We start from the raw sequence: 23,439 nt of genomic DNA on the forward strand, positions 1-23,439 counted from the left end.
CTTTCAAGTGGATAATTTTTTCTTAAAACTCATAGTTGGATTGAAAGTTCCTTTCATATATGCCACATATATAATAAAAATGACTCATCTTAGGAATGTATCTTTTAAAATATAATTCTTTTAATATTTTTATTATTATTTTAGTTAATTCAATTAAGTCCTATTCAATGAGAAGTAGAATTCAATGAAACACATACTTTTATGTAAACTTTATATGAATTGAAGTCAATAATAAAATGTATATGAAGATAAATATATTCAAAATCCATTGTTTAAATTTTTCTAATGTAATTATATTAGACAAACATAATACGAGTAAAATAGTTGAATTCGTTAAATAAAGTTGTTGAAATTCATTTTTGACGTTTTTTCTTCTTGCTTATCTGTAAAATTAATGATATGAATAATCGACTTAGGATATATTGTTGGATCCCTACTAATTAATAATTAAAAGTTACAATATTGTATATAAATAAATAAAATATATAAGTTTTCGAATATAATATAAAAATTATGTTATAAATCTATATATAATAATAAGTTTTGAAATTTTACTGATGTATGTTTCAATTGATTTTTTATTAGGTAAATTTATTATTAGACCTGTTAAATGAGAAACATAATTGAACCACATTTGTATTTTGATATAAATTTTACAATAATTTTATCTAATAATAAAAATTTTGTTAAACAAATGTTACTTATGAATCATTTAGGCCTACTAGAGGTCTTCGGTGTCTTCAAATGATGCACCCTTTCATCCCTCTAATATTTTTTTTTTGAGGAAAGCATCCCCCTAAAATTTTATGAACTAGAAAATTAGGAATTACTTATATTTTCTTATAACACTAGAGAAAAAATATGTTGATTTTTTTTTTTACAATAAACGAGTTCTTTAATAGTGTAAACTTAATGAAATCTATCTTTGAATTATCTTCTACTTGTTTAAATATAAATTATTTATTAAAATTTTTAATCAAAGTTATCAAATATAGAAAATCAGAATTCATTGACACATGTGATTCAATAGTTGGGTCTTTTAATTAACCAAGGTCTAGGATTCAATTACCAACTTTGAAATGAAGTTGCGACAAGAGGTATGACTTTATCTCAAATTAGACCAACTTGATAGGAGGATGATTAGTTGGGGACTAAATAGAAACCTGTGATACCTCCTAGTGACACCAAAATCTCTGATATACAAAATTGTTTCATAAATTCCTACGTAATGCTTTGAAAATATAGTTGTAATTAAAATTAACCATTAGATTGTTATTCTTAAATTTATGGCGTGATTTTTATATTAGAATTTTTTGGTGTCACTAGGAGGTATCAAAGTTTTTTATTTTGCCCTGAACTATCCTCCACCTACCAAGTAGGCCTAATTTTGGATAAAGTCATATCTCCTATCATGATTGACTTCATTTAAAAGTTTTGGAATGAATCCTAGACCTTGGTTAATTAAAAGACCCAACTATTGAACCACATGCGTCAATGACTTCTAATTTTTTATATTGGGTACCTTTGATTATAAATTTTAATAAATAATTTAAAATAAAAAAGTAGATGATAATTCAAGGATAGATTCCAATAATTAAAAAAGTAATACATAAAAAGAATATATCACTAACATTATTCATTTTATTATGATTAGTGTATTTATAACATATATAGTTCCCTTATCAAATAATTTTACTATATATTTCATTAAATGATTTCAAAACCTTTGAGTATAATACCAGCCTTAAATCATATAACCTTTTTATAAATAAAATTCTACAAGACTTAAAACTTTTTTACATTGTGAATCTAACATTCACTCATGATCAACACTAATTGTATCTAAAGCAATAGTCACATAAGACAAGTTATAAAAATATTTGTAACAAAAAAAAAGTATCAAAAGTTTATGAAAGACATTTGTATCCACTATTAGAAAATACACTTTCAACATCGGTTATTTAGAACATTCTACATCGGTTCTAAAACCGATGTTGAAAGTGCCGATGTTGAATGTATCAATGTTAACATCGGTTTTGGAGAACCGATGTTAACATGTATATGACAATATCGGTTCTCTAAATACCCGATGTTAAACACAATGAACAACAGCAAAAAAAATGTACGCATGATGAACGTTGACATCGATTTTCCAGTAAAACCGATGTTAATATGTTATATTAACATCGGTTTTTTAGAATACATTAACATCAGTTTACTACGATAACCGATGTTAATATATTCCATTAACATCGGTTTTGCTAGAAAACCGATGTCAGCGTTGATGATGCATACACTTATTTGGTGTAGTTCTTTGTGTATAACATCAGTTATGTGTACATAACCGATGTTAATATTCAAATGTTCACATCGGTTATTTATAACTAACCGATGTTGATGTACAAGAGTTGACATCGGTTATCTACAGATAACCAATGTTAAAATATAAACGCTGACATCGGTTAGACACAAATAACCGATGTTAATATACAAACATTAACATCGGTTTTCTATTACAACCGATGTTAAGGTTCATATCGACATCATTTTTTGTAAATAACCGATGTTGTTTATTATATTAACATCGGTTTTTGTTAATAACCGATGTTGTTTTCATGTATTTTTTTTATATATACTTTCTATTTTTACAGTAAACCCAAAATTGTACCTGTCAAATGCAATTTCAGGCCCAATTCACAGCAAATAAACATTTTATTCTGCTTTCAAGCAGTTTTAATGATAATAAACATCAAATAATTGATTTATCATAAAGAACAATCATCAAATGAATTCAATGTTCATGTTACATAGAAAATGTAAAAAATGTTAAACCAAAGTAAACTAAAGCTAAAGATAATGTCCCTAAATCCTAGGCCTGATCTCTAACTCTGAGATAAAACTGTGCCCACTGGATCCGCAATGCTTTTAATCTCTCTGGATCCAATGGTCTAGGATCGTTAAAATACTACATGATGAAATAAATCATAATAAGTTAATAATGTAATACAAATTATAAATAAATCGATTTTGTTTGAAATAAACTTACCGCTTCTCAATTATTCCTAAAAGTTCCTAAAATGATGGTGGACATCTAGTGCATCACATAGTAGCCGCACTCAGTACTTCCTTTTTGTCTATTACACTAAATACATAATGAAATTTGGATATTAATTAAACAACTAGTGTACAGACACATAAAGAAATATATATAAGTGGAAGGTTTATGTAAATGACGTACCTTGACGACAATCCACCTAGCAGAAGCCTTTGATTTAGGCTGTGGGGCATCATCAAGACCCTTGATAGCACTGTTCCATATGAGTAACAATTAAAAACTGGTGTTGTACGTTGAGGTATTACAATGCAAATGTATTGAAAAGAACACTAACCTATTAATAATCCCCTTAAGGTAGTTGTCTGGCCTGTTATGCAATGAACAAAGCCAGACAACTAGGTGTTCCTTGGGCAGGATGGCCACCATCTGCCAGTGTCCGCTGCAGTGGAACCTAAAATGGGTTAGTACATTAGTAAACATTAATTAAATTTAGTTATTTTGTGACTTACCCATTTAGGTAGGCTCCAAGATAGACATCGCATTGTGAACTCTGCATCCAACTCTTTATGTAACTTTCAGACTCAAACTGCGATTGCCCAGACCTCTGAATGGACTGTGGCTCGAGGAACCCATAGATATCAGAATTCCCCACTCGCATACATGTTTCACTAAGATGCCTGTTTATGTTAAGTCAAAGTTAAATATTTATGAATTGAAAGCCATAACTTAGGTAATTAAAAGCCTTTTATATAAAGACTTACAAAATCCACAACTGTAACACTGATATGCTGAGACATTGACCACCGTGTGCGATTTCGGAGAGGTCTTCATGCTTTATGTAGAGGGGGAAATCTGGATTAAAGACCCCGAACACGGTGCCATCCCATCTAACCTGATAAGGCCTCAAGAAAAGCTCTGGGATGGTTAATGTCATCTGATAAAGCGGATCATCGACCTCCGGATCGGGCTTCAGAGGTGGTTTTGCCGGAGACACAACTACCTGTTCATGAAACAAAGTTAAATAGCCTAATTTGAGGCACACTTAATGAATTAATTTAAAAAGAAGAAACATATAGTAAGGACAATAAGTACCTACTGTGATAAAGACTTGACCAGATGTGTCGGCCAAGCAAGGAAGGTGTGAAGTGCCTGCTCCACTAAGGAAACCTCATCAGTGGGTACAGGAACTGGAGCATCTGCATCTGTAACCTCCTCCACACTCACCTTTACTTGGCTAGACAGCAAATGAGTGTTATGAATAATAGTGGATCCCTCATAAACTCTCCCCATGGCAACCAGGCGGGCAGGATCAACTTCTATGTACAAGCCGCACCTGTCAGAGTCACCCGTCTCAGGATCTTTTCCTGAGGGATCAACACAACTCCCCTTTGTGCTCACCCGTCTTAGGATCATTTCCTGAGGGATCAACACAACCAGAGGCTCAGGAGGCACTGCAAGTCCCTGAGATTGCCTCTGCGACTGAAGCTGGCTGAAGGATGCCATGACCTGCCTCGTCACTTTCTTTGTGATGGACTCCTCTTGCTGGTCCCTGATCTACTGGGTCAGCTGCTGTAATTCGTCAAGAGGCAACGAGGAAGTGCTACGGGGCGTCCGTGGAGCCGATCCAAAGTATTGCTTGATGGTGACACCGGCTCCAGCAGCACGGACATGTCCAGGGTGCTCTAGACGTCGAATAGTAGCGGCGAGAACATCCTAACGTCCATGGGGGACGAACGATCCCTGTGTGGCCTGCTCCTCAAATAAATCCTGCATAGAAAACACACAGTGGTACATGGCATTCTCTAAATATTGAAACATAATTGTAATGGTTAGTTGAAAATGACTTACAATCTTCTCAGCGATTTCCTTTGCAGCCTCAGTCGTCGTCTCCCCTCCCCTGTCTTCTTCATGTGGGCCATCTTCCACTTCACGTGGCGTCTGACCGGTGATGAAGGGTCGATGACACCATCAACGCTTCCTGACTGTGCAGCTTCCTCCAGCTTCTTCTTCGTCTTCTCAGCCAGGAGCTTCTGCTCCAAATAATCATAACCCCCACGAGACAAAACGTGGGGGGCAGTATTCTGCTTCTGGATGGCCTGTGCCTTCATGCGCACATCCTGAAAAAATTAAACAATAATGTTTGAAATGAGTAGAATGAAGTATAACAACATCATGTTTAATATGAAAAACAACTTAAATGGCAAGGAACATACCTCCCTAGAAGGGTCTCTGTGAGTCTGGCAAAACTGGACCCACTTTTCCTTGCTGATGCCGTATTTCTCACAGACAGTGTCCTCGACACCGTCCTGATCGGCTACAAGGGCCCATTTCCTCATGAGGTTTGATTTAAACTGCCTCTATCTCTCCCGCACAGTCTGTAGTAACTTCCTTTTCGTCCTACTGTCAAAAGCCTCTAGGATATCAAATTGCGCCTGACAACATCAAATAAAGTTTATTTGTTACAATAATGTATTTTTTGGCTATTAATTAAACAAAATCAAATAAGAAAAGAGAAATACCTGAATATCCTCCCAAATTAGGTCCTTCTGAGCAGTAGGGACCTCCTTCCAGTTCTCGTAGGTGATGTCCACCTTATCACGCGCCACAATCCCCAAATATGTTCTTAATTTCTTCCTGTGGGGACCGTCGGCCTTCCCGGTAGCAGGATCAACATGCACCATTGGTCTCTCAGCACCAGGTGGTCTAGTGGACAATGATCGTAGACGTGAGGCTTTGCATGTCCGCTTCACGGCAGACGGCGAAGCCGATGCGTCCGAAGTAGGAGGAGGAGGAGGAGGAGGAGGAGGAGGAGGAGTGGAGGTAGGTGGAGAACCCATGATCTTTTATACAATAACATACAAAATAGGATTAATGAAAAGAGGATCAGTCATAAGTTTTTTTTGGAAGGCAAAAGTATAATATAATTAAACAAAACCACACCACAGAAGGAGACAAGACAAATTAACCAAAGGACTCCGAAAGATTGGTAGTTGTGCTTTTTAATTGTGATTTGGGGCAACCATGTTATAAAAGGTCTATTACATGTAATCAACAGTCAATGTATGCTTGATGGAATATAAATACTATATCTTCAGAAATACACATGTACATGGCATCCTTAGGACTTCATCCATGTTTTCTTTGATATTGATTTTCTTTTTTGCAGAAAACAAAGAGGGAAACGAGCAACAATTTGAAGGTTGTATATTCAGGAACTAAAGAATTCAAAATAGCTAGTAATAAGAGGGATTTGTTTTTGGGATTTTCTGAGCACCAAGAGCGGCTACGCAAGAAGCTTGCACTTGAGGAGGGAAGGATATTTGCAGCTAATGAACAACTTTCTTAACTATTTGTCCTTCAGATTTTACTGTTTCTTTTTGCTAATATGTAAATATAAATAGTATAAGGCTATGGCTTATGGACATGGTCTTTTTTACCCCTAAGGACAAAATCAGATTTTACTGTAAAAACAAAAGTTGAAAGGAAAGATATTGAGCTGGTAGACGAGGAAGAAGCACAGATTGGTGCTGATCATTCTAGTGCAACCTCTAATAAAGCTGAGATTTATAACGAGGAAGCACGAAATGCAACACAGAAGCATAAGCCAAAGAGGGTGGAGAGTGTCAATGCTGATGCAGAAGCCTTTGGTGATCACTGGAAAATTCTGATTGCTTTATGCATTCTGAAGCTGAAGCACTAGAACATACGAAGAAAAGAGATACAGGCCATCAAAGTGTGTCATTGTAGGATAAGACAGGAGATTCAGCTGTGCTGAAGATAGGAGATTCGGCTAAAGTTGTGATAAAACAAGACATGAAGGGAAGAAGGCATAAATATGGGTTTAACAACAATAAACGTGAGAAGACAGAGAAGAAAAAGGTGGTGGATGATGAAACTGGCAACAAACATGAGTTGTATGAAGTCCTAAGGATACAATCTAAAACAAAAAGCCGATGCCTCAATCAGAGAATGTAGTTGTCACTTACTTGCTTTGGTGACCTATGTCTCTGTAGAAAATTACATTAGACGATGTTAATCAATTCTCCTTCATCATGATCATTTCGATTAGCATGAACGTCATCTGCTTCTTCTTCTCCGACAACGTTACGAGTGATTTGAGCGGTCAAAGGACTAACATAGGTGTCTATGTATGAATCATCATCTTCTACATTAACACCAACTGTTTTGCCCTGCAGAACCACGCACCACCTTTCATCACAAGGATCTTGCACGTAAAATACTTGTCTAGCTTGTTCTTCCATGATGAAAGGGTCATTGTGGTAACCAAGTTTCTTTAGGTCTACTAGCGTAAATCCTATATCATCGGTGCGCACATCGGTGTTGTTGTCAACCCATTTACATTTGAAAACACATACCGTAAATTTCACATAGTTAAGCTCCCAAATTTCATCAATGAACCCAAAGTAAGGGATGGAAGCTACGCAGGGATTGGCGTCATTGACACTTGCAAAGTGTTGAGATTCAGCCCTTAGGGTGACCCCGCTGTTCTGCATTGTACTTTTGTCATCTTGTGATTTTGTGTAAAATGAATACCTGTTTATGTCGTATCCTTTCCAGGTTATAACATTTCTTTTAGGCCCATCTTCTAGCTTTCTTAATGTTTCTGAAGCATTCTCATCTGCAAAGATTGTATCTTTAAACCAATCACAGAAAGTCTTGTTATGCTTTTTCAACACCCAATTCTTTGACATTTTCGGATTATTCTGTTTGACTAAAGCTTCATGCTTAACTATGTATGGCAAAACTTCATTACTGTTGTTCAAGACATACAAGTGAGCTTGTAACAAATCTTCTACACTTGGAGTGATCACATGCAATCCTCTTGAACCCTTACCACCCACTCTGTCATCATGCCGAGACTTAGGAAGGCCAACAGGTTTAGCCTTCTCTAAGTATTCTAAACAAAATTCAATGGCTTCTTCTGCAATGTACCTCTCAACAATAGATGCTTCTGGATGATATAGATTCTTTGTATACCCTTTTAAGATCTTCATGTATCGCTCAACCGGGTACATCCACCGTAGATAAACAGGACCACAACATTTGATTTCTCTGACCAGATGCACAATCAAGAGAATCATGATGTCAAAGAAAGCAGGGGGAAAATACATCTCCAACTGGCACAGTATAATTACGGCCTCATTTTCCAACTCATCAAACATGACTGGATCAATGACTTTGCTACATATAGCATGGAAGAAAAAGCACAGGCGAGTTATCATTAACCTGACTTTGTTTGGCAAGATGTCTCGTAGCCACGGCTAACAATTGTTGCATGAGCACGTGACAATCGTGAGACTTTAACCCTATAAGCTTAAGCTCTTTCAACTGCACAAGGCTCTTAATATTTGAAGAGTATCCTTGTGGAACCTTCACCCGACGAAGACACTGACAAAAACTTATCTTCTCCTTCTTGCACAAAGTATGGCAGGCTGGGGGCAAGTAAATTTTTTGCCCATCAGACCTTGGATGCAACTGTGATCGTATACCCATATCAGCTAGATCTTGACAGGTATTCAAGCCATCCTTCGTCTTGCCTTGAATGTTAAGGAGCGTCCCAATCACACTGTCACAAACATTTTTCTCCACATGCATAACATCAATACAATGTCTAACGTCAAGATCACACCAGTGCGGAAGATCAAAGAAAATGGACCTCTTCTTCCATATGCAACTCTGACTTTTATCCTTCTTTTAGGTATTCCCAAATACAGTATTCAGGTGTCGAAGCTGCTGATATACCTGCTCACTAGTCAACGGTATCGGCGCAATATCATGCTTTGACTTCCATTAAAAGCTTTTTTCAGTCGTCTGTAAGGATGATTGGGTGTTAGAAAGCGGCGATGCCTACTATACACTGTTTTTCTGCTTTGTTTAAGTTGTATGTAACTTGTGTTTTCTTCACAGATGGGGCATGCATGATGACCCTTAACACTGTAACCGCTGAGATTCCCATATGCTGGAAAGTCATTAATGGTACAAAAAGCATTGCACGTATTTCAAAGGTCTCCTTGCGAAATGCATCAAACACTACAACCCCCTTGTCCCACAACTTTATCAGATCTTCAACCAACGGACTTAGATACACATCAATGTCATTTCCTAGCTGTCTTGGGCCTGATATCATCATAGACAACATCATGTATTTTCGCTTCATACACAACCAAGGAGGCAAATTGTAAATTACTAGCAGAACTGGCCATGAACTGTGTTGAGTGCTTAAAGTGCCATATGGATTCATTCCATCACTGGCTAGTCCAAGTCTAAGATTTCTTGGCTCTTTCCCAAAATTTGGATACAAACCATCAATCTTCTTCCACTGTGAGCAATTAGCCGGATAACGGACCATTCCATCAGAAACCCTTCCATTTGCATGCCATGTAAGGTCTTTTGCGTCATCCTCATTAGAAAAAGACGCTTAAACCTTGGAATGATTGGAAGATACCACAAAACCTTCGCTGGGGGGCCCTTGTTGGAGTTGTCATCAGAACTACTTTCTTCTTCATCCTTCACTTTGTATCGTGAAGTCCCACAGATAGGGCATTTGGACATTTCTTGGAATTCATGCCTGTACAGTATGCAATCATTGGGGCAAGCATGAATCTTCTGATACTCCATACCCATCGGACACAATATCTTTTTCGCCTTATAGTAACTTTTAGGCAATGTGTTGTCCTCTGGAAGCAGATTGTGCACTACCTCAAGCAGTGAGGTGAAACTTTTGTCACTCCACCCATACCTGGCCTTGACATTAACCAGACTTAACACAACAGACTACAGGGTTAAGGAATTCTTGCACCCTGCATACAAAGGCTTCTTAGAATCACTCTACAATCCTTCATACACAGGGGCGTGTGCTTGCTGGAAAGACTCTTGTCCAAGGTCACGAATCATGTCCTCTAACCGATCTCCGATTTCTACATCAAAAGGTGTAGTTTGGGACCCACTCTGCATGTCTGTGACTTCACCATGCCATATCCATGTCGTGTAATTCTTCTTAATCCCATCACACAATAGATGGTCTCGTATGTCATCGAGTAATTGTCGTCTTCCATTCAAACAGTTGATGCAAGGACAATAATATTTTCCTTCTTCATTTGGTCGACCTCTTTCTGACGCAAATTGCAAGAACTGTTTGACGCCATCCTCATATTCTGGGCTCATGCGACTTTCATTCATCCAACTTCGATCCATCTAAGCAATTCCATGCATGAAAATCTCACTTTTTTATTTATAGGTGTGGCCCTATCCCATTTAGGAAAACTGTCTTTTATGTTAGCTTCAAACGTCAGGGTTACCATTATTTACAAAAAATTGACTAAATTTCGGCAGCATTTCGCATTGGTCTCCAAGTACACGACATGACATGGGTCAAATGAATTTCCCGATAATCAAGTATGCACTCGGAGAACAACTTGAAATGCATTGAACCAAAATTTAATCAAATTAATGAAAATAATAATAACCATCACGAATGAATGTAACATAAAAATACTAGTCTCCCCAAATTGTCCAAACGAACAATTCAAGACTAAATACAATGACTAATGCAAACTATCCGCAAGAATCATTGCATTCAGTCTCAAACGGGAATCTAAGGTTCACTCACCATGAACAATAGTTGTTTATATAGCAAATTACACTGATCACATACAAGAACATACAAAAGGTCAAATTCAATTACAGACAAATATAGACATCAGCAGTTATTTATGTAACTAATTTCAAATGCTGGGTTTCAAGGGTGCTTATGCTTTATTATTGTAGCTGGGTATATGTGTGTGTGTGTGTATCATGAGGGTCTGTGTGTATCATAAGGGTTGAGACTAGGAGACCCTTTGGCTCCATTACTCTTCGACTTAGTGGCTGAAGGACTGACCGGGCTAATGAGGGAAGCAGTATCTCAAAACTGCTTCAGAAGCCTCCTGGTGGGGAAGAACAAGGTTCCTGTGGATGTTCTGCAGTATGCTGATGATACTGTGTTCTTTGGAGAAGCTTCCATGGAGAATATCAGAGCTGTGAAGGTCATTCTCAGAAGATTTCATATGGTCTCTGGATTGAGAATTAATTTCGCAAAGAGTCAGTTTGGTGTTATAGGTCAACCTGAGGAATGGTGCAATTCTGCTGCTGTCTACCTTAACTGTGCACTGTTACAGCTTCCTTGTAAGAGGTATGAGCTCCTCATAGTGGAATAACACTCGATTTCCAGAATTTTTTCTTGGGTTCCTATCAAAGCTTAAATTGAACAGTTTATAATATTTAGTTATGTACGAGTAATGTGCTGTCTAATTTGTAATGCTTCTATCATGAGGAGTTGATTGTAATGCTTCTATCATGAGGACTTAATTTCTAATGCTTCTATCACACAGAAACCCAGTGTGGGTGTGTGTGTGTTTCTGTGTGTGTGTGTTTGTGTGTGTGTGTTTGTTTGTTTCTGTGTGTGTGTGTGTGTCCGTTTGTTTCTGTGTGTGCGTGTGTTTTTGTGTGTGTGTGTGTGTGTGTGTGCGTGTGTGTGTGTGTTTCTGTGTATGTGTGTGTGTGTGTGTGTCAGTGTGTGTGTGTTTCTCTGTGTGTGTGTGTGTTTGTTTCTGTGTGTGTGTGGCTGTGTGTTTGTTTCTGTGTGTGTGTGTGTTTCTGTGTGTGGCTGTGTATGTGTGTGTGTGTGTGTTTGTGTGTGTGTTGAAGATGCACACGAAGCGATGCACTGTTAAAAGGGTCCAGAAGTTAGAAGCTGAGCTTAACAAGCTTGAATCTGAAGCTGAACACAGGCAGCTGACTTCCCAAGAAAATATGAAAAGGAAGAAGCTGCAACAAGATTTTTGGTCAGCAGCCCAAGCTCACGAGTCTTTAATGAGGCAGAAGGCGAGATCGCGTTGGATTAAGGAGGGGGTCAGATATCTCGATATTTTCACCTGGTGATTAACTCCCATCGAAGTTTGTAGCTTTTTCCAACAGAGATTTCAAGAAACTATGAGCAGCATACCAGTTTTGAATGGCACCTCTTTTCAAGAAACTATGTTCTTTGGGGAGGCTACTATGAAAAATGTCAAGACAATCAAATTGATTTTGAGGGCTTTTGAATTGTCATCAGGACTTAAAATAAATTATGGGAAGAGCAGCTATGGGGTGTTGGGCCAATCTAAATAATGGAAATTGCAGGTTGCCAGTTATCTGAATTGTAAAATCATGCCTCTGCCTTTCTCTTATTTGGGAATACCAATCTTGGCTAATCCAAGGCAATGTGGGTTATGGGATCCAATCCTAAGAAAGACTGAATCTAAATTGTCTAGGTGGAAGCAGAGACATCTATCTTATGGGGGAAAAGTGACCCTCATAAAAGCATCTCTAACCTCTATTCCTATTTTCTATCTTTTTTTTTTTTTTTCAGAATTCCTAACAAGGTAGTGGAAAAACTGACCCAAATCCAGAGGAGGTTCCTATGGGGTGGTGGCCTTGATCAGAAGAAAATTGCACGGGTTAAATGGGACTGCTGGCTCATGGAACATGAACCTTTAAGGGCAAAATATCCCAGATTGTGTAACATATCCTGTCAACAGCAGAAGCTTATTCAGGATATGGGATGTCACTCTGCAAATGTTTGGGAATGGAAGCTTGAATGGAGAAGACACCTTTTTGACAATGAGGTGCAAGCGGCAACCAGTTTCTTGGATGATATCTCGCGGGGTCATATTGATCGTTGGACATCAGACTGCTGGGTTTGGAAACCAGAACCTAATGGCAAGTTTTCTACAAGGAGTGCATACTGTATGCTACTAGAAGGAGCAGCATATCAGACTATGGATGAGGCTTTAGAGGACCTATGGCAGCTCAAAATCCCTTTAAAACCAACAACATTTGCTTGGTGATTGATCAAAGATAGAATCCCAACTAAAGGGAATTTGTGGAGAAGACAGCTGGAGAAAGGCTTTGCCCAGCCCTACAACTATTGGTTTAGTAATTTATCAACATCATTTTTTGATTAGGGTAGCAGTGTAGGGTTATTGTATTCTATTTAGATTGGCACCTGATTCGTAGGACCTATGGTTCTGCTAGTCTGTTGGTTTCTACCTTGTATATTTAGTACCTCTGGTACTCACAGTTATTAATACAAATTATAATTTTGCTGATAAAAAAAAAGATAATACAAGAGAGAGAGAAGGGCAGTGGCAGTCACAACATATATATAGAGAAGGGCAGCAGATAAAATTACAAAAACATTGAACACTAACAATGAACAAGTTCTGAGAGTTTAAATCACAGTAAATACTTCAAAGATATCAGTCCAATGAAAGAAAGGTCATGTAGAGAGGCATGAACTTATCAGTCCAATGAAAGAAAGGTCATGTAGACAGGCATAACATAAGTTACAAATATACCAGTAATGCATACAACAACAATTTCAAATTAGTTTTCGAATCAAAGATATAAATACCTGAGTTCGAGGCTTCAAAGATATAATCAAAGCACTTCCACAACAACGCCAATTAGCAGTAGTAAATGATAACCCTAAAAAAAACCATACAGAAATTAGCCACAGTGTATTTAAAGCCTTTTATCAACAATATGACTCTCACTTGATGGTGATACACTGACTCTCAAAAGACATTATACTGAGAGTGCATTTAAAGCCTTTTTCAGCAATGTGCACCTTTTGCCACAAAATGAGGAAAAGACCCCTCTCAATGCACAGTGCTGGCTATGGTGTAGTAGTTAAAGTCTGATGCACAGGTCAGGAACCACTGATGACCTGTTATAGGAGGTAACAGTCGGTTACATGAAAATTATAAAATTTGCAAATGAGGATCTCCTATGTTCATCCTATACTGTTCATTTGTCTTCTAACAAAGACATTACCTCTGAATCCTTTCTATCACATTCAACACAAACTACACTGATTTCAAAGTACCAAGTTTGATTTGTAAGAAAAATAAGTTCAGAATACAACTTTGCAAGAAAATTTCAATTCATTCTCACTCAATCTATCAAACCCGCCCATGGACAATTTTTTCAGAATACATATCATACTTCTATTGAGTCAAACTAAAGCAATAACTAATTAATTTAATTAAACAGGGACCAATTTAGATGTGAATCATTAAAGGTAGATGATGGCATTCAAAGAATGATAGCGCCGGTTCAAATTTTAAGAAGAAGAAAAAATCAATTATACTATATTTCAATTATAGACAATAACAGAGTAGAAAACAAGAATGAGGTGTTACTGGATATGGGACTCATGATTTAAATGGGAACATAGAACCATAGGACCAGAGAGAGTGAATTATTATGCGCAGAAAGACAAGGAAAAGTTAGTAAAAGTTGCTTAGACTTTTCTCCAACTTCCATGAATCGCCATGTGGCTTAACTTACCACCTGGACCTCACACTGAAACTCAAACGCAGAATTATAAATTGTAAATAATAAATATTTTAATTCCGCGCATGAATTCTTTAGACCCTCTCTTCTCTCTCTAACACAGTGACGCAGACAAATATTCCAGTTTTCTTAAAAGCATATAACATCTATTTTCGTTATTCTTTAGCCCATAAAAAACTTAAATGCAAGAAACAACAAATAAACAAAATGATCCAAACAAACAATAATTATTAATAATAATATTGAATCATGAACTTTAGAGATTTAAATCTGTTGGGAGAAGACAAAGTGAAAGGCTAAGAGTTAAGAGAAGAGACGAGGGTAGTAGTGGCCACTAGGAAATGAAAATGTCACAGTTTCAAGTTGTATATACTTTTGTTTATTGAGCCTTTAATGTTTTGTAAATTATTCTAACTAACGCAAGCCTTCCCACTTTTTCACAGTGAAAAGCGTTTCTGGTGTGCTCTTATTTATTCATCGTAAGTAAGAAAAGGTTCCTAAACGAATATACGTTTTTCATATTGCTGCTTTATGGCTATGCTTCACTGCTTTTCAAGGTCTGCTCATTGAGGGTGGGTGGGTCCACGAGCCTAGCAGTGTTAAGATTGCAGTCTTCAATCATTTTAAACATAAATTCTCAGAGCAGAATCACTCTAGGCCAACCTTGGATGGGGTCCAGTTTCCCTCCTTTGGCCAAGGGCATAAGGAAAGCCTTGTTGCTAGATTCTCTGAAGTGGAAATGAAATCAGCAGTGTGGATAGTGTCCCCTCTGTTCAGCCAGCTGGTGGTTTACTTTCTTTATGGAACAATTCAGCTTTTCATGTGGAAAGGAGAATTAAAGGCCATAGCTTTTTATTTTTAGATGGGAGATGGGTTAGTGAAGACCACAAACTTTTCATAGTTAATGTCTATGCCCCTTGTGATCTAGCTGGGAAAAGAATTCTGTGGGAGGAGTTAAGACAACAATGAATTCAATGAATGGCTAGAAGATCTTGATGTGGTTGAACCACCATGTATTGGGACAAAATATACTTGGTTTAGACCAAATGGAACAGCCAGAAGCAAGTTAGACAAAGCCTTTGTTTCCTCAGAATGGCTCACTAAATGGCCAGCTAGTTCGCAGTTTGTCCTAGAACGAAACTTCTCTGACCACTATCCAGTATTATTTAAATCCAAAAATGTAGATTGGGGGGCAAAACCATTCAGAGTACTCGATTGTTGGCTCAAGGATAAGTCTTTTGGGAAGATAGTGAAGGAATGATGGACTCAAACACAGCTGAGTGGTTGGGGTGGTTTTGCACTCAAATAGAAGATCAAACGCCTTAAGGAAAGGCTGAAGTCATGGAACAAAGAGCAGTTCGGAGACACATTTAAGAGGGTCTAGCAGCTAGAGGCAGAGCTTAATAAATTGGAATCTGAAGCAGCAAATAGGCAGATGACTCCCCAAGAAATTACAATTAGAAAGAGGCTACAGCAAGATCTTTGGACAGCAGCCCAAGCTCACGAATCTTTAATGAGGCAGAAGGCGAGATCTAAATGGATCAAGGAAGGCGATTGTAACTCCCGATACTTCCACCTGCTGATTAACTCACACCGCAGATTTAATGTCTTAAATGGTGTGGTTATTAACGGGTCATGGATTGATGAGCCAAATAGAGTAAAAGAGGAAGTTCGCAGTTTTTTTCGGCAAAGATTCCAAGAATCCATGCACAGCAGGCCAAATTTAAATGGCATTATCTTCCATAGTATTGGACAACGAGAAAACCAAAGGCTGGTGGACAGCTTCAGCGAGGAAGAAATCAGGACAGCGATGTGGGACTGTGATAGCGAAAAGAGCCCAGGGCCCGATGGATTTAATTTTAAATTCATCAAGCAATTTTGGCAGATTTTGAAACCGGATGTCCTCCGATTTATAGATGAATTTCATGCAAATGGTGTTATCCCAAGGGGAGCTAATGCTTCATTTATTGCCTTAATACCCAAGGTGACTGACCCGCAATGCCTCGATGACTTCAGACCCATCTCACTCATAGGATACGTCTATAAGATCGTGGCTAAGTTGCTAGCCAATAGATTGAAGAGAGCTATGTCATCTATTATAGATGAACATCAATCTGCTTTCATAGTCGAAAGACACTTATTACACAACGTTGTCATTGCTAATGAAGTAGTAGAGGAAGCAAGGAGGGAACAAAAGTCATGCATGATATTCAAGGTCGACTTTGAAAGAGCCTACGATTTAGTTTCATGGAATTTTCTCTCTTACATGCTGAGGAGGTTGGGGTTCTGCAAAAAATGGATACTTTGGATCGAAGGCTGTCTTAAATCTGCCATGGTGTCGGTGTTGGTTAATGGAAGTCCCACAACAGAGTTTGTTCCCCAAAAAGGCCTTAGACAAGGTGATCCCCTTGTGCCCCTACTGTTGAATATTGTAGCTGAGGGGCTCACTGGACTTATGAGGGAAGCAGTCAACCAGGAGATGTTCACTGAGTTTTTTGTGGGGGAGAAAAATGTACCTGTTAGCGTTTTACAATATGCCGATGACACCATATTTTTTGGAGAGGATAACATGCAAAATGTTAAGACAATCAAGTCTATTCTGAGGGCCTTCGAACTTACATCGGGCCTTAAAATAAATTATGCGAAGAGCTGTTTTGGGGCTATGGGACAATCACAACAATGGATAATGCAGGCTACGGGTTACTTGAATTGTAGAATTCTATTTATGCCATTCACTTATCTGGGAATACCCATAGGGGCTAATCCAAGGCGTAGTGAGCTTTGGGATTCGATAATTAGAAAGAGTGAAAAAAATTAGCGAGATGGAAACAGAGACACTTATCCTTTGGGGGGTGAGTGATCCTTATAAAATCCATCCTAACATCTATCCCTATTTTCTTTCTCTTTTTTTTCAGGATCCCCAATAAGGTAGCGGGCAAACTGATTCAAATACAGAGAAGGTTCCTATGGGGAGGAGGAACAGATCAGAAGAAAATAGCATGGGTCAAATGGGACACAATTTGTCTCCCAAAACAAAAGGGTGGACTGGAAATAAAAGACATCAGCCTGTTCAACAAAGCATTGCTGGGAAAGTGGTGGTGGAATTTGATGCAGCAAAATTCAGAAATATGGGCTAAAATTCTGGATTCAAAATATGGAGGGTGGAGAGCATTAGCTGAAGGAAAAAGAGCCCCCAAGGCATCAATATGGTGGAAGGACTTACAGTTGATGATACATGAACAAAAGATGAATACTGTGTTGCAAACTGAAACAGAATGGAAGCTGGGTTGTGGGGATAAATTTAGACTTTGGGAGGACAAATGGGTACGAGGAGGAGAAGCATTAATGAGGAAATATCCCAGGCTATATCAAGCCTCCTGCCAACAGAAAAGACTCATTCAGCAAGCGGGGAGACAAACCGAAACAGGTTGGGAATGGAATCTTGAGTGGAGAAGACCCCTATTTGACAATGAAGTAGATGCAGCTGTCAGATTTATGGATGACATATCACAGATACAAATCCAAAATCAGATCACTGATTGCTGGATATGGAAACCAGAAACTACAGGACAGTACTATACTAAAAGCGCATATTACCTGCTACAAGAAGCCACAGTAGGGGACACCCTGGATGAGGCACTAGAGGATCTATGGAAGCTAAAAATCCCAGCAAAAGCTCAAATTTTTGCATGGAGATTGATCAAAGACAGGCTACCAACCAAAGCTAATCTAAGAAGAAGACAAATCCAGATGAATGACACAATCTATCCTTTTTGCAGAAGTATGGAGGAGGAAGCCTCTCACCTATTTTTTGATTGCCCAAATACACAACCCTTATGGTGGGAATCCCTCTCCTGGATTCAAACCAGGGGAGCTTTTTCTATTAATCCAAGACAACATTTCATGCAGCAAACAATTGGCACAAATGGTGGAAAGCAGTATTCTAGATGGAAGTGCTGGTGGGTGGCCCTATCCTGGTCTATTTGGCAGCACAAAAATCGAAATGTCTTCCTAAATGAACCTTTTGATGGAAGCAAGCTGCTGGAAGATGCAATATTTCTAATCTGGTCATGGCTTAGAGGGTTTGAGAAAGATTTTGTTGACTCATATACCTACTGGTCTAGTAATCTACCAGTAGCTTTTTGTATATAGGATAGAAAAGATGGGTATTTCACTGTAGCAATATATCAGGTTTGCAATCTGGATCTTCACACTAGTGGATCCAGCAGCATACCTAGCACTAATATTGTAATTATAGTACCTCTGGTACTTTCATTCATTTATAATGTAATATATTTTTGCTGATAAAAAAACTATAATAGAATGTCATCCACAAATCAGAACTATTCCCTATCAGAAAATAACAAACATAACAAGTGTTAACAACCAGTAATCATGGTTATTTATTAAGCTCAATAAGAATCTAATCCGTGATGTATATTCATTATCAAACATGTTAACATGAATACGGACAACAATCTCACAATTATTGTCCTTCACCTCCTATCAAAGCAACAAAAATCCACGCTTCCAAACAACAAAAACTGGATACAAACTTAAACAAACAAAAACTGGATACAGAAAGAACATTGTACTTACCTAGGATCAGCTCCAGACAAGGATAGATATACCCACCCAGTTGGCTTCACGAGTTCCACGGTCTTAATCTCCTAAAAATGTTCCCAAAGTCAACACCAAATAATTAAGCATAATCATCCCAATCAAACCCAAACCAATAAAATAAAAATTTACCTTCAAGTTGTGAAAACCATCACCGGCAAGGATGGAAACTTTGCTCGGCGTGTAACTCTCGTCAAGCTTGAAAACCACGTAAAGCACAATCAACTGCCACAACAAAATGAAACCCCACATTACAATTCTTATTGATACTTTTATATGGTTAGCCAAGTGGACAAAATGACCTAATAATTTGATAAGAACCTTCGAACAATGCCACCGCACTGATTAAGAACTTAATAAGAAGAGCAACAAACTAAGGTAGAGCTCATACCTTGTTAACTGGCAGCGTAGAAAGCTTTGAGCTTGGAGCACCCACGACTGTTCCAAGAGCAGTCTAGGGTTTTCTTCAACCCACAGTTCCAACAGTAGTGTAGGGTTTTCTTCGACTTTTCTTTGATTGGAGATTCTGTGGGTTCCAGCGAGCGGTTTCTGACAGTATTGAAATGAATGTGGGGCAATGTGGGTGTCGACCGAGCGGTTTCCGGCAGATTTCGGGTGGGAGGAGAAAGAGAAGAGAGAGTGCAGCAGGGTTTTCGAGCGCGCGAGTTGTGAAATTTCAACACGTTTTAACATATTAACATAACAACATCAACATCGGTTTTTAAGGATAACAGATGTTAGGAAGAATCTGTTAACATCGGTTTTGTAAAAACCGATGTTAACTTCAACAAGGTAACATCGGTTTTTTTAAAACTGATGTTAACATCAACTCCTTAACATCGGTTTTTTCAAAACCGATGTTAACACTATGAAGTTAACATCGGTTTTTCCAAAACCAATGTTACCATATTCATCTTAACATGATGTTAACATCGGTTTTTTAAATAACCGATGTTAACATGAAGTAGTTAACATCGGTTTTGCTAAAACCGATGTTAAGTAACTCCATTCAATTACAAAAATGCCACCGCGCTTTCGTTAACATCGGTTTCTGAAATAAACGATGTTAATGAAGCGATGTTGAAAGCCTTTTTTTAGTAGTGTCTTCATGTGCTCTATTATTACCAACTACATAAAAATGAAATCCTTATTAACCCTCCTCGATCGAGCCTGCTTATTTTAATTACTTTGTCGGGAAAGAAGAAGTCAATTTTGAGGCAATAGGATCCTAGTCTTGTTTCACATTATGATTATTTTCACACCAACTTAGTGGTTTCTTCGGTTTAGGCCATTGGGCATGGTTGGAAAATACTCATCTCTACCTTTCTTTAGCCATATATTCCTCTCTACCTCTATATCTTTTATAACTTATTTTAATTGAAAATTTTGATTTATGAAACTTTGATTACCTCATCCTCCACAAATTTGAAAAAATTGAATTTAGTAGGGTGACATAATTAAATGGTTTAATTATTTATCCCCACTATTTACTCTAACTATTTATTTATTTTGTTCAATTTCACACCAATATTAAAAATAGTTTAATTTTCAAAACAATGCTTTTATCGCTTATAAATTATAGTGGTTAAAAATAATCACTATATTTTTTACATTTTCAAAATAAAATAATTTATAATAAAAATCACAATTTTAAATAGCGATATATGGTTATAAAATGTCACTAATAAATTTTATTTGTTAAACCGTAACAAAAATCCTCAGATACTTATCTCCAACCTAGATCACCACCTAAAACAAACTATAGTCTAAAGAAGCATCACTTCCATGGCATCATTCCTTGATTCCCTATCCAAATCCCCTTCCACATTTTTACAACCTTTATTGGGCTCTGAAACTATCAACACCTAAATTAGAAGCACACATGCCCACCTCGAAAGCAAGTATGTCCATCTGTTGTGATAGGGATTTGAGCACGGCAAAGAGTTTGGGGTCCAATGGAGATATCTCTTGAGTAATGAATCCAAGGTACTACTAACTTGATTACATTATGATATCTCTAGAGTTAGAAAATAATTCTATATTTTTTGTTATCCTTACCTAGTTGTCTCTATGTTTTTTTCCTCTCCCAGATAATTGCATAAATGTTGCTCCTGGAAAGCAATGACATAGGAAAAGCAATTTTGGACCTCAGCTCTATTCTTAACATAACCAAGATTGTCATCGAAATCAACAAACTGCCCTACACAAGGTATACTATCACTACCTGGGTTTCATTCACAAATGGATGACAAAGGGTGTAAAATTTCATCCATAGTAGGGATTGTTCTGTTTAACAAGTAATGCAACTATAATTCTGGTTTAGAAGAAAGTGTCCTTGACAAGACAATGTCACAAGCATTTGCTTACGGCTAAAAATTGTTTTTATCCTCTAATTTGTTATTTTGAATAGGCACAAAAACAAATTGAGCAAGGGAGAGTTTGTAAAGAAACATGCACCGAGTTCCAGTGAAGTTACCTTGATTTATAATGACGAGGTGTTAGTGTCTGACCCATACATGGATGGCTTGGTATCCTATGGCCTAGCATCACAAAATAAAATTCACTCTAAAAACTTCATTCAGTGCATGTACTTTTGTTGTATGGGGGAAGGTACAATTTCTTGAAACCTGAGTGCAAGAAAAGTCAAACTAGTTTAGACTTGAACTGTACATGGTGAATGGGGAGAATACACTATAAAAATACAATGAGAAATTTACCCAAGAACATAGATATCAACAAGAGCAGAAGAGTGAAGCTAATCTTCCAGAATCAAATACCTTGGGGGAGATTTTCCAGATATATTCCAAGTGGATGCAAAGATTTTGTATGCAGGAGAAAAAATAACTCAATAGAATAACAATTATTCTGAATCTGACTAAAATAATATGGACACGAGACACCAATAATTAAGCACAACAATGTAGAGTAACATGAAGCATACCTATAGTTATGCACATTTGTAACCTGAGCTGCATCACGGTCAATTTTACCTTGCCATATTTTATCTGGGTGTCTCCTCTTTGCTCTCTCTGCATTAAAGTATAAATTATCTCTCGCAGAGACATAGTAGGAGATAATAACTAGGTGGAGAAAAAGAAAAAACCAAAATTTTTTGAAATTGTAGGTGGGGTTTAGGAATGGTATGCGTACTGAACCTGTTTTGGTTCTCTTGATGGCGCCTTCATGATGTAGCTCCACGTGGAGCTTGTAGGCCTTGGATCTTCTTCATCAATGGAGTCCTTTACTTCTTGAAGATCAATTGCAGCGGAATGGATAAGGAAGAAAGATTGGAGACGCCACTTCAAGTAGAAGATGAGTTAAGAACAAGCTCACCACCATAGGAAGTTATGGATAAGAGTTTGAAGGTAGGAGAAGATAAGTGGAGGGAGAAGGAGAGAAGGTTCACGAAATTTTGTGCCTCAAATGAGGTCTAAACTTTGAAGTGTAATTCTCAAATGATCAAAGTTGAGAAAATGCACACACAAGGCCTCTATTTATAGCCTAAGTGTCACAAAAAATTTGAGGGAAATTTGAATTTCTATTCAAATTTCACTTGAATTTGAATTTGAATTTGTGGAGCCAAATTTGGAGCCAAAATTTCACTAACTACGATTAGTGAATTTTAGCTATGGTTCAGCCCAATAATCCAAGATCAAGTCCAAGATTCTCCACTAAGTTTGCTTAGGTGTCATGAGGCATGTAAAACATCAAGGACATGCATAAAGTGTGACTATATGATATGACAATGAGTTGTAGCAAGCAAATGCCTACCTCCCCCTTAAGATGGTCCAAAATTTAATTGGATTGGGCTTCTCCCAATTCAATTAAGTTTATCTCCCAACACACACATCAAATTGTGCACTTAATGCATGTGAAATTACAAAAATACCCCTAATACAAAAACTAGTCAAGGTGCGCTAAAATACAAGGGCTAAAAAATCCTACATTACTAGGGTACCCTCCCTATGCTATGAAGCCCTAAATACAAGGCCCAAAAATAATGAAACCTTAATCTAATATGTGCAAAGATAAGTGGGCTCATACTTAGCCCATGGGCCCGAAATCAACCCTAAGGTTCATGAGAACCTTAGGGCCTTCTCTTGCATCTCTGGCCCAATCTCCTTGGAGTCTTCTATCTAATGCCATTGAGGGGTAGGATTGCATCATTTCCTCCCCCTTGAAAAGGATTTGACCTCAAATCCAGAGGTTCTTGAAACTCTGGGCTTCTTTCCTCAACAACTATAAAAAGAATAAAACATATATATTAGTGGTGTTTGGTATGTTGGAGTAAGGTAAGGTCTGAAAATCCCTTTCCTGGGCATCTTCCCAGGAGGGAACATGGTTTCTCACCAAATTAATGAGTGGTG

The 23,439-nt window shown here is 37.7% G+C and overlaps 2 protein-coding genes across 2 annotated transcripts; both read left to right on the forward strand.

The window, feature by feature from the left end:
• Nucleotides 1-10,962: 10,962 nt before the first annotated feature.
• On the forward strand, nucleotides 10,963-12,942 carry LOC106797596 (uncharacterized). Its single transcript, XM_014772421.1, has 2 exons — nucleotides 10,963-11,246; nucleotides 12,465-12,942. Exons 1-2 carry the CDS (start codon nucleotides 10,963-10,965, stop codon nucleotides 12,940-12,942), a joined length of 762 nt encoding a protein of 253 aa, XP_014627907.1.
• Nucleotides 12,943-15,887: 2,945 nt separating this feature from the next.
• LOC102669464 (uncharacterized) lies at nucleotides 15,888-18,604 on the forward strand. Its single transcript, XM_006606640.1, has 2 exons — nucleotides 15,888-17,044; nucleotides 17,368-18,604. Exons 1-2 carry the CDS (start codon nucleotides 15,888-15,890, stop codon nucleotides 18,602-18,604), a joined length of 2,394 nt encoding a protein of 797 aa, XP_006606703.1.
• Nucleotides 18,605-23,439: the final 4,835 nt, after the last annotated feature.

This window comes from Glycine max, chromosome 20 (assembly GCF_000004515.6).
Source record: "Glycine max cultivar Williams 82 chromosome 20, Glycine_max_v4.0, whole genome shotgun sequence".
Taxonomy (NCBI): Eukaryota; Viridiplantae; Streptophyta; class Magnoliopsida; order Fabales; family Fabaceae; genus Glycine; species Glycine max.

Bases quoted from the DNA above. Each gene is read 5' to 3' on its own strand.
- LOC106797596 (XM_014772421.1), top strand. From the start codon at position 10,963: ATGAGGGAAGCAGTATCTCAAAACTGCTTCAGAAGCCTCCTGGTGGGG. The intron at 11,247-12,464 runs GTATGAGCTCCT...TTTTTTTTTCAG, and splicing joins TTACAGCTTCCTTGTAAGAG to AATTCCTAACAAGGTAGTGG.
- LOC102669464 (XM_006606640.1), top strand. From the start codon at position 15,888: ATGACTCCCCAAGAAATTACAATTAGAAAGAGGCTACAGCAAGATCTT. The intron at 17,045-17,367 runs GTCTATTCTGAG...CTTTTTTTTCAG, and splicing joins CAAAATGTTAAGACAATCAA to GATCCCCAATAAGGTAGCGG.